This window comes from Rattus norvegicus, chromosome 8, assembly GCF_036323735.1.
Source record: "Rattus norvegicus strain BN/NHsdMcwi chromosome 8, GRCr8, whole genome shotgun sequence".
In the NCBI taxonomy this organism is placed as follows: Eukaryota; Metazoa; Chordata; class Mammalia; order Rodentia; family Muridae; genus Rattus; species Rattus norvegicus.
The window spans coordinates 86,155,666-86,175,087 of NC_086026.1; the positions used below are offsets into that span (position 1 = coordinate 86,155,666).

Genomic DNA, 19,422 nt, shown 5'->3' on the forward strand with positions numbered 1-19,422 from the left:
TCTGCCTCTGCCTCTGCCTCTGCCTCTGCCTCTGCCTCTGCCTCTGCCTCTGCCTCTGCCTCTGCCTCTGCCTCTGCCTCTGCCTCTGCCTCTGCCTCTGCCTCTGCCTCCTGAGTGTTAGGATTATGGCAGGTGCTGCTGTGCCTGGCAGGATTTTTTTTTACAGTATGTTAAGATACATGGCCACAAAAGGCTAAGAAGAGAATTTTATTTAAGCACATATTTATTGATTTGAGGAAAATATATAAGCCAAAGGGGACTTCAGAGTAAAGTAGAGTGGTTAGGCTTGTGAAAACAATGTAGCCATCAGAACAAAGGGGCATGAAGGATATCGAGTCTTAACTCACCAGTCCAGGGTACTTGTGGCACCCTGGAATGCTCTTTTCCATCTCCATATTTATTACACATTTATCATATCCCAGGACACTGTGATGAGAATCAGACCTATATTGTGTATCGTACATGCTTGAAATAAATTTGGGTGATATAAAGAGGTAGATATGGCTCTTCATTCTAATTTATGATGATAAATTAGGCCTGAATAGGGCTGGTGGTTAAGGCAGTAACAATTATATTTAGAATCACAGTCAATTGACCCAGTGAGAGCTGATTCATCTTTGAATGTATTTTGGCCGGCATATAGGCTACTTCATAAAACATTGTTAGAAGTCAGAGAGAACGATAGGAGGAGAGAGGTCAGAAAGAGAGAGATGATTGAGAACATTACCTCTCATTAGCAAAAGAAAGCTAATATTATGTGTATGCAAGTGTGTGAAAATGCAGACATTATAGGATATTGAAAAGGAGAGACGTCATTTCAAAGAAACACATTTTATTTTATTGTGAAATTACAAAATCTATTCCAGTTACATGCTATAATTTCAACATTTACTATAGTAACACACATTTTCCTGGAATTATTAAGGCTAATTTTCTTAGCATCAATAAATGGTTTGGTACTTAGTAGTTTTTAAATTTAAATGTTGAGGTTACCTGTGAGTATCATCCAGGAATTTACTAAGACACAAATTCTTGGGTTTCACTGCAGACTTTCTAACTCAGAACGGGCATCACACCCTTGGGGCCCAGACATGGAAATTTATGATTACTGTGCTCTCCAAGTAGTTTAGATGTATGTCTAAACTCTATATTCCAGGGCTAGAGCCTCTGGTCTTCACTAATGGAGAATTTGGCGCATCAGTTAAGCAACCAGAGAGCCAAGAACTAGAGAGATTAAGTGAGATCCATTTTCCAAATACTACTAGTTCCTCTGTGTTATTCCTTCAACTAAATTAGAGAGTAATTTACACATTGTCATGTTTGTCCTACTTTTACACTTCAGTAAATTCTACTTCAGTCTTACTCTAGTGTCTGAAAGTGATCTTAATTAGTCAGGTATACTCAAGGTAATCAGTCTACAATCTACAATACAGGGCTCCTATATTTGTTTCTGGAGAAGAATTTTTTCTCATATTTCTTCTGATTTCTACAAAAGATCAAATGAGTAAATATTTGTAAACAAATAAGAGACAGAGAGAGACACACAGAGAGAGACAGAGAGAGAGAGAGAGAAAGAGAGAGAGAGAGAGAGAGAGAGAGAGAGAGAGAGAGAGAGAGAGAGAAGGAACTACTGGTTAGGCCAAGAAAACTGGATGTTTAGGTGGTTGAGGGGAAAGGAGAATGAAGTAGAGATGGGCAGGAAGGAAGTAGAGAGCACCCACTTCTGGTTCAGGTGCTTATTTTCATTCTGTCCTTGACAGGAACAGGGGTGAAGGGTACTACTGTGTCATACACTTTATAATCAGGGGATCACAGGAGACAGAAATGCTTTATAGAGTGGTTCCTTCCCAAGGTCCACCTCTGAGTCCAAGATGTGAGTAAGCCCAGCAGGTCATGCAGAGTCACTTGCCAGGTTTGAGAGACTCATTTTTTGTTGGAATTTTCAAATGTTGAATTCTGCTTTGGATCATTTCTTATGGCCTCCCAATAACTTCCAGTGCTCTAAGTTCTGTCTTCTTCTTATCTCAACAAGGGTAAATATATTTTCTTTAGAATATAACAGAAGCACTTTGAGTTCTATTTCTACATCCAAGATCATTTTACCTAATTCTGTTGCAGGTACTTTTTGCAAATCTGACTCTATTTTGAAATATATTATATTATCAGAAAATAACACTCGATAAGAAGATCATCTCTGAAACCACAGCACCTTTGAATATGAGCTCCCATCTTGCAAGGCAGCCAGAGAGGATTGATGTATTATATGTATGCATGTGGAAAGCATGCAGCTGGAAAATCCACCATTAACTCTTCTATCTGTTCGCACATTTTTATTTCACTTTTTTGCTCTTCCTGCACATTTAGTCAGTGTAATTTCTCATTTCGTATATGTGCTTCAATAAAGATTACTTCCACACCTGTCCTGCCTTTCACCCAAGCTCTAGGTCTACACCATTAGTGATCAATGACAACTGAATGTCTCTGAAACTCCTAGATTGGTAACTTTGTCACCTCCAAAAAGAGACAGCTAATCTCATTCACTATGTGCCCTAGATCAAGTAAGAACCTCGTGCAGTTTTCAAAGTTAAAAGTCTTTGAAATAACTGAAATAATATCCTTTTTTTGAGAGCCACATTATTATTGTTTATTATTGCAGTTTTTCTTTTTTTTTCTTTTTTTCCTTTTGTTCTTTATTAACTTTAGTATTTCTTATTTACATTTCGAATGTTATTTCCTTTCCCGGTTTCCAGGCCAACATCCCCCTAACCCCTCCCCCTCCCCTTTGATATGGGTGTTCCCCTCCCCATCCTCCCCCCATTACTGCCCTCCCCCCAACAATCACTTTCACTGGGGGTTCAGTCTTGGCAGGACCCAGGGCTTCCCCTTCCACTGGTGCTCTTACTAGGATATTCATTGCTACCTATGAGGTTGGAGCCCAGGGTCAGTCCATGTATAGTCTTTGGGTAGTAGCTTAGTCCCTGGAAGCTCTGGTTGGTTGGCATTGTTGTTCATATGGGGTCTCAAGCCCCTTCAAGCTCTTCTAGTCCTTTCTCTGATTCCTTCAACGGGGGTCCCATTCTCAGTTCAGTGGTTTGCTGCTGGCCTTCACCTATGTATTTGCTGTATTCTGGCTGTGTCTCTCAGGAGAGATCTACATCTGATTCCTGTCGGCCTGCACTTCTTTGCTTCATCCATCTTGTCTAATTGGGTGGCTGTATATGTATGGGCCACATGTGGGGCAGGCTCTGAATGGATGTTCCTTCTGCCTCTATTTTAATCTTTGCCTCCCTATTCCCTGCCAAAGAAGATGATTATACAATACCCACGTATCATTGTTTTCAACTCTACTCACCCTGAGACGTTGACACAAGTTGAAATATCACAATAAATATTTACGATTATTATATGCCAGTATGAATAAAAGTGATGGACAAATATAGTTATCAATGTTATTCCAATTCTGCAATAGTTAAGACTTTCACTCAAAGTCTTCTTACAATATGAATGTGTTATTTCATTATCCTTTAGAAAAGCCTTGAGATACTGCAGTTCTGCACCAGTTTCCTAGTAGGCCCTAAGTCCCTGCATTTACTACCCAGCTAATAGTAACCTCACTTCTGAGATTTAGTGTGCCTTCCCAAATGCGAAGGCTGTTCCATACATAAAAGCTGTCAAAGATTCCTGAGGGCTTTCAAGATGAAGTGTAAACTCTGGCTTAGGGCATACAGTCCCTCAATTTTTACCTCAAAACCTCTTTTCTAACAAATTTCTCCTTCTTCCCATTTCCATAAATGCCACAGGCAAACCACAAACTCTTCGTTGCACCAGCATCGTTCGTACTTGAATGCCTTCTGCCTGCCTGGAGTACCTTCTCTTGTATGTCTTCTCTGCACATGGTACCTTCACTGGATTGTTCGCGAGGCATTCTAGTTGTCTGGCTGCTGAAAGGGAGCAACTGGGTACCCCATATGTGTCTACCAAATAATAAACATTTAATGCCAGTGGACAAACAAGTGACTTCTATGCAATGTACAGAACAGTTGCACCAGGAAACCAGCATCATGACGCATAGCAAAGATGGGAAATCCATTGGTGGCCATTGGCCTAAGGTATGCACACTTGTGAAAGGACCTGGAAGAGGACTGTAGACAATGGCTCTGTGTAAGAGCACTGGCTGCTCTTGTGGAAGACCTAGGTTATATTTGCAGCACCGACATGGAAGCTCATAGCCATCTCTAACTTCAGTTCGGGGCATCCTTACCCTCTTGGCTTTTTCAGGTACGCGTATGATGCACAGACATACATGCAGGGGAAACACCCATATAAAAGAAGTAAATAAATAGCACTTAAAGACGTTTGGAAGATACATTTGTTTTTTTTTTTATTTATTTATTTGCTGTGGGAAGAAAAGAGGATTCTAGGTTCAGAGCAGGCCATGCTGCTATTCTACATTTTGTCAAGAGCTCGTTAGACATTCTGCATGGCTAAAGTCAAGGCAATTCCCACAACTAATTTCAGGGACATCTCTCTTAAGTATATTATGGATAGTGATCATAAACCAACAAAATAAATGTTCTTTTTATGACACCATGATATAATTGTACTGTAAGTTTATTAGAGGAAGTCTTTAGAGTTGAGAGACACATAATAAATGCAGATGGTACCCCTGAAATTGTTTCAAAGTAACATGAAATGTCAGAGAGGGAAAGACTGTCCAGCATGGCAGTTTCACTGACAGGTTAATAGGGGGGGAATTTGTGAGGGATCTGATTTTTCAATCCATTCTCTCCTTTTATTTTTCCTTAAAGTCTGAAATGTCCATTGATTCAGGTTCTTCTTAAACATTAGCCTATAGAGTGGGATAATTCATACATTAATCTCTGAACTGACAAATCCTACAGTATGAGTTGTCTATAATCTATATTAAAGACTAGCCATCTCCAAAGCTCATAGATTTTCAAACATCCCCTTGATGACTCTTGTCATAAAGTAAGTTGAGATGATTTTGGTAGACTTGATCTTAAGGGACAAAGAACAAGGTAGGTCATGAATAATACTAAAGTGACCCATGAAGGACAATACTTGACATTATATTTTCCTCAAAACCATATATGTGAACAGAAAATTACTTTGATAAAATTGATTCAAGTAAACAAACTATATCATTAAAAGAATTTTTGTAACCTTACAAAATATGAATCTGTAGAGTGTATCTTGTTCCTACCCTCTGTTTTGGGTGTACTAGTCTGCGATTGTTCCCTTTGTGCCGCTCTGTCTATTTTCACATTCTCATTATTCTTCAACTTCGTGACTACAGAGAACCTTTGGCTTCTATGGGTTCTTTTGGTGTCCAAATTCATTCCTTGGATTTTGTTGTTTAGACTATTTTTTTCTAATTTTTAATTCAATGACAATCTTCATTTCTAGATAGTTTTATTTATTAACAGTATTGTATCTTTTATCCCACAAGTTAGGCATTCTGGGACAGTGTCAACTGCAAAAACCCCACATTGTTTTATCCAGATTAATGCTAAAGTTGAACACTGTGCAATCATCCTCAGCCACCCAGATCATTTACTTTCAATTTAGTGGGAGCCTCAAATCCAGGTTAACTGATCAAATTAAAGTGTAAAATAGTGAAAAACCACATTCTGTTAAGATAGAGGCAAACTTTACAGATTTAGGGTGACATTATAAGGATTATTGTAAAATCAAGAGGCATAAAAAGTAAATAGTAAACAGGTATAGTCTCTTCTTTTTGTATCATCCTTATGTGTTGACATTATTTTCATTAAAGTGTCCTAACTGCCCTGAATACTAAATTCTATAATGTGAAAGATACTGTTTGATACATGTGTGGCAATTTAATAATATGCATATTAAATTAAATGCTTAATTTACTATACTAACATAGGAAGACCAAGATGATGTCTAGGTCAGGAAAGAGAACAATCGGGCAAGCTGTAAAACCTGGCTTGTAGGTGGCTCTGCATCTTAAGAGATGAACTCGTGCTAGAAGGTACCTTACAAGAATTTGGATGAGTCAATATGGAGCCAAAACTGTGTTTGTAACTAATGCATACTATAACAGAGCCTGGTTGTCACACCTTAAAACAAAACAAAACTTTGTGTTAACTAAACAGAGGTACGGCATTTTTGAGGCTGGTGATCTGTCAGATTCCTGAGCATTCTTCTCAGCTCATGACAGGAGGTAGATGTAATTTAAGGATTGCTTATCAGGTTCACAGCCTCTACACAGGACAGGGAAAGAGCAGCACGCGCCATGGTACACTGCCTATGGTCTGCTATCTATTTTAGACAGTTTCTGGCATTTGCTTTCCTGTGACTTATCATTCATGGGAAAAGAAAAAAACAAAACAAAACAACCAAGCAAACAAAACAAAAGACCCCCAATGTTTTAAAGGCAAACCAACAGAAGAAAAAAAAGTCCAAGAGGAGGCAAAAGGATGAGAAACCCACTTGTTCACACACTCAGGAGTCTCATAAAAATACTAAACTGAAAGCTATAAAATAAACAGAGGACCTGTGGCAGACCCTTGTATGCCTTGCGCTTGCCCTAGCCTCTGTGCGTTCATAGGAGCTTTGCTCAGTTGACTTAGAGGGCCTTGTCCTGCTGGTATCTATCCCCTCTGGCTCCCACACTCTTTATGCCTGTTCTTCCACATGGTTCCCTGGGCTCTGAAGGTCAGGGTTTGATGGAGGCATTCCATTTAGAACTGTTCCAAGTTCTCCGCTCTCTGTCTGTCTCCCTCTCTCTCCCTCCCTCCTTTTTTCCATCTCCCCTCCCTTTGTCTTCCTCCCTCTTTCCCTCCCTCTCCCTCCCCCCTCTCTGTCTCTGTTTCTCTCTCCCTCCCTCTCCTTCCCTCACCCCTCTATGTGTGTCTGTGTGTTTAATATCTGGATGGGGGTCTTTGTACTTGTTCTCATCTGCAGCAGGAGGAGTTTCTCTGATAGTGGCTGAATAAGGTACTAATTTGAGTATAGCAGAATAAATAAATGATAATCAAGATACGATCTATAGACCCAGAGAGGTAAGGTATACAGGAAGGGACTGGGAGTGGGGATGGGGGAAATCGTGGATCTCCCTGAGAGGAGGAAATAAGATAGATTTTAGGAGTGGACTTGGGGTAAAGGAGATGGAAAGGGGAAAATCATGTCAGGAGGGGAAGGGAAAAGAAAGATGTGGTTGAAAGAGGAAATGCAAGGAAAGACAACTAAGACAGCTAGAATTGAGGCTCAGTGGGGGAGGGGGTATAGAAAACGATTACAGTGGAAACTTCCTAAAAGACATTAAGACAATCCTAGTGAAGCCTCCAAATAATGAGAGAGATGGAGTCCCATCTCCAGTCACCAAAGGAAGTTTCCAGTACTGGTACTGGGTTGCATCCAATTGAGCTATTTGCAAAAGGAGTCTCTTGGAAATCCCCAAACAACCCAATCTGTTGCCAAGACAATAGGTTGCTTTCCAAAAGCGGACAGCAAGGCCTAGCCTATTGCTGACCGAAACGCCCAGACGCCTCACTGAACAACTGAACGTGGGGAGAATGAGCCAGTGCCACCATAGATCCTTCACCCTCGGTTCCGGTGTTTGTTATGGTAAGGTACTCTGTAGGCCACCGACAGGGAAAGGGAGACACCACACCACAAAACTTGTGATCTACGGCTGCTTCCAGACATAGATTTGGTTAGACTCTGCAAAGCAGTCCAGCCTATTTGAAATGACCTTGAGTTTGTGTCCCAAGTTAAAGCCAGGATGTCTTTGCTGCTAAGTAAGTGGGGTTCCTTTAGCCTTGGCATTTATTAGGAATGTCTCTTTATCATTAGGAACTTCAAATAGCATTTACCTTTGACAGCCCCAAACTTCTAACTTAATCCATATACTTCAACTACCTTGTAATCTGATATGTCAGTTTTTTCCTTCTATGAATTTTAAATAATTTTCAGATTAGCTTTTTTGATGCTGTGACACAACTATATCTGTAGAATATTCTATCCAAAGCCCAAATGTTAACAGCTTATGTAAAAGTAAGCTACACAAATTTCTCTTAAGAAATTTCCTGAATCTACAGAAAAACAATCACTTAAAGTAACTCTTACAGCAGAAATGGAAACAAAGGAGATGAATCGAGTAGCTTGTAGCCATGGAGATATACTTTCACAGTGCATTTGGGGCATTTCATAACTATGAGAGTATCTTAGTGCACTTAGACTCCTGGGCTAGCCTCTAGTGACCAGGCTACAAATATTTAAAGCATCTTCAGTACTGAGGGCTATAAGTGCACATGGCTACTTTAGTGTATAGAAACAGTTATACCTATAGAAAATGTGTGCTGCAAATGCTGGACCATAGGACTCTTGGCTGCATGTTCAATGGCACATGTACAGACAACCCAGTGTTGAGCAAATCAATGTATAAAGTGAACAATTCTTCAACTGAGGATCCAAGACAGATACAGATGGGATAGTGTCTTTATCAAAGGCATTTTAGACATTTTAAAGCTTTACTGTCATTGTCATGTGTATATGTGAGTTCATGTGTGTAGACATGTATGTGCACATGGGAGGATGTATGCAGGTGCACATGGAGGCGAGAAGTTGACACTGTGTGTCCATAGATCACTCTCTGCTTTACTTCCTGAAGCAGGCCCTTCAGTTCAGTCTAGAGCTCCTGATCACACATAGCTACTCAGCTTGACTGTGGAGCCCTCCCTGATCCTTTTCCTCCTATATTAGGCTTACACATATGCCACTGCACCCTTGTGGCTTTTATGAGGGCAATGGGTATCTAGACTCTGGGCCTCACATTGTGTAGCAAGTGCTTTACCCACTAATCCATCTCCTTGGACCCTAAGAAATATTTTTAATAAATTATCATTTAAATCTCTGGTTATAATTGCTAACGGGGTACTTGAGTGAGAAAATCTAAGGTATAGTGCTAAAAAAAACCCTCAACAATATAGTGTTTGTACAAAATTATTTAATATTTATTTATTAACCAAAAAGTTAATTTGGAAGAATATTCCTCTGTAATATTGAATATACATAAAAAGTTGACAAGTTGATTTGCTTATAAATTTTACCACTTTTGTTTTAAATACATAAGAACCCAACTGAAATTGTAATTTTTAAACATAATCCCACATTAATCACGAGCTTAGTTATTATAACGCAATGATTCCACTTTAAACCCATTAGCAAAAGGCACATTAAGAGACAACAGATATTCACAAGGCAAAAATACCATTGGAATAATAGTGGCACAAAGATAGTTCTTGAGTAAAGGGAAACTGAGTGCTCCAACCTTCAGGCCCTGTCAGTCTCCACAGACAGAAGACTGACAAAAAGTATCCACACATCAACTCACCAGGGCCAGGTCTGGCTAAGCCATGACTAGCAGGAGATAAATTTATAAGGGTAACCATCTTTTGTGCTATTCCAATGTCACCTGTCAAGAACCACTTAGAAATCACACTATTTCCTTGGGTTTCTGCTTAGAAATGACAGCCCCTGAGAGGGAAATGGCATATTGCCAAAGTTTAATATCAAAATACATCTATGTAACATCTTTCCATCAATATCGACATGGGAAGTAAAAGAGAGGGGAAAAAAAACCCAAAAAACATTGTTTGAAATTATATCCCCCAAACTTGGGCAGTATCTAGTTAAAACTGTGACAATGGTTATTATGTTTTTGAAGTATTCTATTTTCTCAGTCTTAACCAAGGAGAGTTTCCCAATGAAGACCATTTTGGGAAACTATGTACACATTCAGACGTAGGGAGCTTCCAGAGGAAGGCATTAGTAAGAACAAAATCAAAGAGGCTGTGCAGAAATTTCTCGTGAAAAAGCCTATATTACCCAATAGCCTGATGAAATGAAGCACCCTCCACTCCCCGCTACTCAAAGAAGAGCCCAGTGACAATTTAAAAGAAATGTTTCTCCAAGTTAACCATATTTCCAGAAATTATAGGAATTGTATTAGGTGGCACTAAACTTTTGCATATGAACCTCTGGTCTGACTATGAGAAAGCGTACATTCTAAAAGCTTGTTTTAAAGTCAAGGTTGGCTCCATTCTCGTGATGAATATTTTATACTATTATTAATGTGGTCAGGTTCATCACACTTCTATTTCCAATAGGCTCAGACCAGAATCACAGAGCTTGGCATTTTCCTCAATTACTAGGTTATGAAGCTACTTTTGGAATGATGTAAGAATGAACATCTGTTCTACACTCTTATTCATGAGATATTCCTTTTATGTAGGTACTGCTGCCGTATTTCTGCAGGTTATAAGGCGAGGAGGGGCAAGAGAGCAAGGGGATTTATCACTTCACAAGGAGGTTCACAAAGCAAAGCAGACGAGGAGTCAGCCAGGCATGGATGTTGTTCTATAACCCGGGCTTGAGCTGAAACTCAGCCTACAGCATTGAGTGCTACGCAGGTCTTGAAAAGTACACAACTTCTGTGAGGTGTAGTTTTACTTAAGTAGATGTCCTCCCTAAGGTCATTGTAAGTGTTTAACATTGGGCTCCTTTCCCCAACTGGCTTTCCCTCCAGGGTCTTTTCTTCTTCAAAGCCCAAATGCTGTGACTCCTCCTGCTTACCTCTCTCTTCCTCTCTCACTGTCACAGGTCAGGTCAAAATGGCTACAAAGCAATTAAAACTGGCCCTGCATAAGTACATCAGAACTCAATCTCCCCTTACTGTTCTAACTTTACCTACCCCAATCACTTGGTCCCATGGGTCCTTGTTATCTGGTGACATTCAATTAAACTTTTCCTGGTTGATTCCTAGTTAGGAAGTAGATGGTTTCTTCATTTTTAATAGAGCAGGCATTGGGCCAATCAGGACAGAATGCTAATGTCATACAGAACGCAGTAGTGTTAGATCTATTGCTTTTAGATATGTGACTTGGAACATTATCTACCAGTCTCCTATCTCAACTGAAATCTCAATAATTCATACATAACAGTGTCAGTGTTATCACAGACACATGAGAGAATGTAAGTTTGTAGGGCATGACCTGCTTATAGTTAAGTATGCAGGAAACGTTAGCTGTTCCACTCCACAGCCTCGCCTATCAGGATTCTCTTAGTGTAAATGATTTCAACAACACAGACAATGACACTTCAGAGTATCAACTGAATACTGCTTTTTAAAAATTAACAATGCAGTGTTCTGTAGAGCAATCACACTTTTTTAAAGCACCCCATGGCTCTCACACCGTCTTTGGCTTCCTGGATTCTACATGCTGTGCATAATACAAGTTCGTGTGAAAGCTTCGGCCGCGAACAGGAAGCATTTTTTGTTCCTTTATGAATGGCCAAGGGTGTCTTACAACCTGAACAGAGCCATCACACCAAAGTGTGGAAGTGCTTCCACACAGGCTGGCTGTGTGACAATGACAGACTGGGCCAGGTTCTCACTGCCACTATCCAACCCTCATGAAACAGTGTCACCACACCACATCCAACCCGAACTTTAAAAACGTAAACAATTTCCAAACAGCACATCTCCACTTTGGCGTGTCAATCTAACACACTCGTGGGCAGAATTTTGCGGCTTTAGGGGGTTTATATATGGAAGGGAGCAGGGGGAACTCCCACAGGCTGGTCACTTACTTTAAATTTTAATTAAGAGATGACTGAAAAAAAGATGGCCAGGGCAAAGCAGTACACTGCACGGTTTCTACAGGTTAGAAAATGAAGCCTGTGTGTGTCTGCACTATACAAGGCTGATGCTTAAGGCTCATGTACGTAAGTGCAAAACACACTGCAGGCCCAGTAAGCACGCTGGCCTACAGAATTTAAACGGCACTCTTTGTACAGTGCTGCGTAGGAAAGATGATAAGACAACAGACATATTAAGTTATCCTACAGAATATATCAACAAAAAAGGCTTTTTGTTCTGTTTTCTTATGTCTCTGAAAATATGAAAAAAAATTTATAAAGGTATATAAAAAGCACCAGTGTTAATTAATATGAACTGTTTTTTTTAATGAAGAGTTTGGGGTGAATAATAAAATCCAAATGGAGTCTCTCCACTGAGGTTTCTTCTAATCAAACACAAGATTTTTAATAGATAGGAAATAATGAATCCCATCTATTGCTATTTAAAAAATTTTTAATATGTTGACTGGGATAGCGCTTTGTGGAGTAACCAAGTGCAACTGGTTTGAGCACAAAACAATAACTTTTCTGTATACTGTTATGTATTTCTCCAGTTCTCATACAGAACACTCTTGGCATGGTCTAAAAAAGTGTGCAGAGTGTTCTTTGGGCAAATGTGTACAGCCACATTCACTGTATATTTCAATTACAATTTGAAATGGAAGTATTTCACTTGTTTTTGTGTATGAAGTTCCCAAACTTTTGCATAAATCCCCGGAACTTGTTCTCATTTGGGGAGTAGGATTGATAAGCACCAGTCTTATAATTCAGCATCGGGCTGGACCTGCCGTAGCTGCCCATGGTTGTGGATTTGACTTCCGGGCGGTTGACATGTGTAACGCTGCTCGCTGGCTGAATCGAGCTCTCGATCTTACAAAACGGCTCGAATCGACTGTAAACGCGCTGGTTGGTTGAATGGGATCTCAGAAGCTCACTGGGTTTTAGCACCGGAGAAGAGGTTGGCCGTCTGGCAGGGGTCATGACTGCGTTGATCTCCTTGGAATCACGGTATTGGATCTGTTCGGTATTAAATCTTGGGGCAGAGGCGTCTCCAGCTCTCTCTGAAAGTCTCCTCTCAGCGGGCCTTGGAGAGGGGGCTATTCTAGTTTCCTCTACTTGGGAACTTATTCCCGGAGATGTGCTAACTGCTATGTCCTCCTTGCTCTTGTGGATGCTGCCTTGAGAATTCGACAAAGAGGAACGCTTTCTTCTAGGAGATGCGTCACCTTTGGGCTCGGATTTTTTGGGCTTTTGATTCTCTTCACCCTCAGAAACCAAAGTGTCGGAGCTACTACACATTCTGTAAAACGCCGGCGCCTTGTTTTTAGCTAGGTTCTCTCTCTTCTCTGGGGTGAGACTAAGTAAGGACCTTAATTTCTGAGACCCCTTTTTCAGAAAACTCGGGGAGGCTTTGCCTTCCTTTTTAGAATTGAGTTCTTTGTTGGGTTCTTCCTTATTCACGTCCAGCAAAGCAGCGATGGAAATAGACTTGGCAGAGGCACTTGGAGGGTCTCTCTTAGTAACCTCGTCGTCGTCTTCATCCGTGCTGTGGGTCACATTGTGCAAGCTCTTAGAACTCTTCAGCACATCCTCCTTGGGTTTTTCTGGTTGCCGAATGCGATTTCTGGTAAGGGTACTATAAACATAATTCTTGCTATTTCCGTGATCCAAGTTGACTTTTGAGTGGTCGAAGGACGGGAAACTCCGCCTTTTGAGCAGATTGTCGCTTGGCTGATTTTTTGCGTTCTCCATTGGCTTATTGACGCACAGTTTTGTATAAATACAGTTGTTTAGTTCCGCTCGGCCGTTGGTTCTTTGGTTTAAGACTTCCGGTTGCTTTTCGGGAACCCGCAAGCTGTGCGTTTTTGGTTCCTCTGACTGTGTTGGGAGCTTGGGGATTGATTCCGGCAAGGGCTTTTCTGTCAGGGGTGGAGGAGCATTTGTGGAGCTCTCTGGGAGCTCCTTGGGTGTATCCCTTCCTTGAGAACCGATGATGGTGGAATTTGAGGAGCCAGTTGTACAGCTATTGACTTCTTTTTGTTCCGGTAAAGTTGGTTTAAACACAAAGGAGGAGCGGAGCCTTGAATGAGTATAGACCGCATTGGCTTTCACGGTCTCAGGGTTGTCGTAGCCTTCAAATCTGTCACCCAGGGTGGAGCCATTTGAATCAGGTGGGGCTTCTGAATTATCGTTTAAGTACGATTCAATTCTCCAGCTCCGCAGGAAAGACTTCGTGGTATTCTCCAGAGTTGGCATCCGTTGTTGTATAAAGCGGATATGATTATCTGTCCCGTTAAATGACCTGCGTACATTTGAATTCCTCTCTGCAAGATTTGTTGTTTTTCTCTGGGCGAGCCTATCAGCAAAACTCTGAGCAGGTATGTTTTGCTGGCTTCCCTGTCCTCCCCGTAAGGAGGATGCCACACTGAGACTATCTGAAGGCCTTCTCCAGCGTCCAGGGGCATTATTGGTCCGATTCATAGCTCTGTTGAGCAGCAGGTACGGGGTTGTTTCCGATTGTTCCCCAGCATAACTATGCCTCTTCCAGTTTTCATTGATCTGACTGGGTTGGAAGTGACGGATTGCACTCGGACCATTGAAGTTTGGAACAAAATGAGGCTTGTAGCCATGGTTTCTCATGCCGTGTTTGTCCTGTTCATTTAGGGGATATATCCCTCTGCCTTTGAAGTAACTAGAATCTAGTTTATGAATTTGGTCTTGTCTGCCAAAAAGGTTTCTCTGGCTGGAAACAGAAGCTAATGAAGAAATGGATCGCTGGTAAATGCCATTCTCCCATAAGGCTTTGCCCGGCTTCACCCTCGTTGATTCTTCTTGAGCAAAACAACTTGGGACACTGGACCTGGCATAGAGTGTTCGAAATTCTTCATCAAATAACTCTACAAGGTGTCCTGTGATTATCTGAACCATGCTGAGATGAGCTTTTTCAAATGACCACATGTAACTGAAAACAAAACGAACAGGAGAAATTTAATTTTGGTCAGAGATTAATGACATTATAGACTTCAACTGAAAATGTCATTTAAAAATGACTAGAAAATGAGCATGCTTGTTTTTCTTGGTTAGAATATTTAGAATGTTTTAATAACTACATGCTTCTAATAAACACACACACACACACACACACACACACACACACACACACACACATCTTAAATAACAAAGCAACTTGGCTTCCGGTTCTAAGTCTATTAAAAAAATTTTATACTATATTCCAAAAGCTGAAAGAAAAGTGGTCATATATTTTGTATCTACATCTGCCAAGATATTATGGAGTTAAAAACATTATAATTCACCTATTCCAACCCAGCAGGGTTAGAGTGAAATATGAGATACTTGGCTGGCTGCAAAACTGTAGCCATATGATGCTGTGTTTACTTTCCTCGTGTCCAAATTGAAGACACGGTTAGCATCGCTAATGCCCTAACATGTCATAATGTACAGAGAACCTGTGTTATTGCATGCAGTTCGAGCCTCCTGTTCCTTCAGACTCTTACACCTGTGGGTTATTTAGTGTAATTTGCATGCAGAGAGCTATAAAGAGAGCAACTGTGGGCTGCCTCCTCAGTCAGTCATGGATGGACTTCACCATATTCAGTCTACACAAGATTATATGCTCCTCATAAAACATGATATTTAAGGTGCCAATCAAGATCTCTGAACATCTTACGCAACTTCTATGAAATTAAAGTCTGTAATGATTTCACAATATTTTATACAACTTTCAAGCCCTTTCCTATGTAATTTTTGATGTGAGTGAAATCTTGAAATTTCACACTAATATTTGAATTTAACTTTTGAACACATAAATTAAATAGAGTCACTGACTGGAAAAATAAATTGTTAATATTTTTATATTAAAGAATATGTATGTCACAATGGAATTTATTGGAAAACAAAGTGAGACACTCTCTCTACTGAATGAATGTTCTATTTATATAGGAAAACCAAATAGAAATATAAACATTTCTTAGGTGTGCTGAGTAAGACTTAATATCACAAGTGACATTATAACTTGGGAATTTATCATTCTGATATGCTCAAGTTTTTATGCTACATCTCATGGAATGTAAAGACATTTATGTGAATATGTGGCCAGCAGGATGATGTAATTAAGAGAAATGAAATGGAAATCAAAAGTTAAGTAAATTTTCTGGGCATGCTGACAGAAGTGGAGAAATAAAAATAAAGTAAAAAAAAAAAGTTTTTCAATCAAACTGAAGCTATGGATAAGGCAAAGTCGGAAACAGGAAGCAACAAATATGTGTTAAATTAGCAGGTACGCAGAATTCCCCAGAGAAAGCGGGAGTCAAGATTATGAACAGGAGCTTTGTTAGACACAATGAACAGCAGAGGAAGCGGTAACTGCCACAGTATAGTCAGTCACTCAGACAGACAGACACAGACAAGACAGATGTGTGCGCTCATGTGCACGTGCGCACGCGCGCGCGCGCGCGCGCACACACACACACACACACACACACACACACACAAGAACACATCAGATCATGCTTACCTAAAATAAAGAAGTGGTATGGGGGATTTGGGAAGAATGTACGTAAGTTTGAAAGCTAAACCGAAAAATTGGATGATTAGGAATTTGTCTCCAAATTCAGATAAATCATAAGATAAAGAAATGTTCAGGGATCACTTTTTTAATGGTTGTTTGTAGGACACACTTGAAAGATCAGGGACTGAATTTACTATTAACAGTAAAATGTTAGAATAAAGTATAACCCCTAAGGTTATGAAATACAATAAGCCCTAAGAGTTGAGTTTAGGAAACTGAGAATACAGGACAACTACAAAAAGTTTTCTTTAAAATCCTGTTATAAAATTGCAGGTTACAGTGAGGTATTCAGTTGAATGTTTCAAAGGTGACTGAATGGACCTATATGACACCTGGGAGCAGCGTGGAAGGAATCCTGGGCTGCTCTGTCACTATGTGTGAACTGTGTCATCTATGAGGCATGAGGTGCAGGCTGCACTGCCAGTCCTGAGCCCCCCTGTGTCTGTAGATCAATGTCCAGTGTCTGCTTGTGACGTTAACCAGCCCCACCAGACTTCTGCATGCAGCTTGTGAGTCTTCTTCCCATCTTCATTCTTCCCCAGACCTGTCTTTGTTTTGGTCTTATTCGAGACAGTGATTCAAGCACAGTTTTAGGGAATCCATCCACACAACACTCTTTCTACTTCTATCTTAGATAAATTACTTTTCCAAGTATCCTTCCGGTCCACACAAAGCAAGGAAGTGCCTCTGAATATTCTGGTTCCTAGAACTAACAGAAATTAACAGGTTCTTCTGACACTGATTCTAAAAATTCTCACAATTCCATGTCACCCAAGTCATTGTGTTACAAGCTAATTTGAATCTTAGCATCTTCATTTCCATACTTGTCAATGGACAGATCATAGAAGTCAATAAAGACTGCTTGTATCATATTCCAAGATAGGACTTTCTAACTTACCTCACATAAAATTCAAATCCTTGCTTGGTCTTAGAGAAGGCTCCTATATGCTTTTTCCCCAGGATGGCCATGGGATCTTATTGCCTCCATCTCTTGAATACTAGGGTTACTAGTGAGTACCACCAAACCCAGCTTGTTTTTCTGTTTCTTCCTGGATAGCTTACTGCTCGCCTAGGATGCTAAGATGTTCAATCATACACTGTCCCCCTTCTGTCCCCAGATCCTTGCAGTTGCTCTTTCCTGGTAATACTGTCCTCCTTGTGAGTCTTTGACTCACATCCTCTTAAAACTTTGCAGCCATTGTATTCAAAGTACTTATCTGACCATTCATCACCTTAGTCCCAGAGTCTCTCAATATCTCCTGTTACTAAATGATGCCTAATAGTCTACTTTGATTTTGTTAACCAGCTCCGCTGTTCATTAAAGAAAATTTTTATCTCAGGTACCCTGTACAGCTTGTCGAGATCTATATCCCCAGGTATGGTGCTCTGAAGACAATTAAAGTATTTGATTAAAAAAAGATAAAGTGAGTAGATTATTTTTTTAAAGCAAGAAATCTAAAAGTTAGTTAGAAATGTTTATATTGGCAGGCAATACATTAAGGTTCCATGAATTCTGTCATTGCAGATATTTGTTTCGTTTTCTTTCTTATGTTTAGAACATAGGAATTAGAACAAGGAAGGCCACAGATACACACACGTACCACACAGACACACACACAGACACACACACAGACACACACACAGACACACACACACACACAGACACACACACACACACACACACACACACACACACACACACACACACACCGACAATGAATGAAAAGAATCCAAACTACAAACTACTGGTGAAGTGAGAACTTTAAAAGAAGATGTTTGTATGAGTTGAATGCCAATCATAATGCAGCATGGAAGCCTCGTAGCTTACGATACCATGCTCCACTTGAGCTGGTAAGACATGCTTGCAAGCCTTAGTACTGGGAGGATGAGAAAGAAGTATTTTCATGACTTCTAGGCAGCTTAGATTACAAGTTGAAGTCCTGTCTCAAAATAAAAGGAAGCAAAAAGACAACATCTACAGGACACGAGAAAATAAAGGAGAAGAGAATACAGACAGATCCCTCCAGAAATGTCAACCAAACGAAAGAAAAAGCCGGTGGAAAGGAATTCCAGCCTGCCCTGAAAACAGAAACTTCTCGCTAAGAATTTCTTCTAACTCTCCAACTGACACACATAAGTAAAAGGAATGGATAAAAATTCCAGGCCCAAGCACTGTCTGTATTCATGACCCACTTTAGATCTAAGGACAGATACAAGTTGGAAAAAAAAAGGAGACTATCTTAAAGTTGATGCCTAAGATAAAAGCCATCATGGTAGCAGAGAAAACAGACTTTAAAGTCTGAGAATTTATCAAAGACAAGACATCATATGATGATCCAAAGGTCAATTTTAATAAAGTTTGTCGAAATCACAATAATACTCATTCATAATTAATGAGTAAAAATCATCATTTATAACAACTGTATTTATGTACCAGGTCTTTGAAGTATATTAAGCAAAAAAGGACAGAAATTAGAAAGTGACTTGAACATAACAGCAGCTACTCTCAGTAATGGATTTGTAAATAGGCAGTTGAAAAACACCGTGAAACAACAGGAATATCAAACATTCAGAACGTCCAGCAAAGCAGAATGCACATTCTGCTCAGTGTCTACATCAATGCCTCCCGGACAGACCATCTTTAAACCAAAAGTAATTCTTCATGAGGAAAGGAAGGCTTGAATTATCAAAATATCCTTTCTGATAATGGTGGAGAGAAACCAATGGTATGAGGAGAATTCGAAAAAAAAAATCTATCTCAAGTTGAGCCATAAATAAGCAATTCAGAAAGAGACACATAAAGAAAAACAAAAGAAAGTGGGATTTAGGAAAATGTGGATCAATGACACAGAAATATGGACTGTGTTTCTGTCTTGGGCCCTGTTAGCCTGGATTGAGTGTAACACATTGACAGTTGGTAACTGGACATTTGGAAAAGTCATTCATATGCTGAAAAATCTGTGCAATCCACTGTAATCCACTCACTCACAAGATGACTTCAGGCTGATGAGATATGATGTCTCAAAACAAATCAGAAAACAAAACAAGTGCAACACACACACACACACACACACACACACACACGTAAATATGTAACAACAACTAATTTTTAAAAAGAAGCCATGAATTTGAGGGGGAATCAG

General features: G+C 40.0%; 1 protein-coding gene across 1 annotated transcript in view; it reads right to left on the reverse strand.

Moving 5' to 3' along the window:
* Window positions 1-12,112: 12,112 nt before the first annotated feature.
* Window positions 12,113-19,422, reverse strand: part of Fam83b (family with sequence similarity 83, member B) — a 76,445-nt gene continuing 69,135 nt past the window's right edge. Inside the window, exon 5 of the mRNA NM_001108169.1 lies at window positions 12,113-14,653. Within this exon, the coding sequence (NP_001101639.1) occupies window positions 12,361-14,653 (2,293 nt within the window). The 3' untranslated portion in view covers window positions 12,113-12,360. The remainder of the gene's footprint in view (window positions 14,654-19,422) is intronic.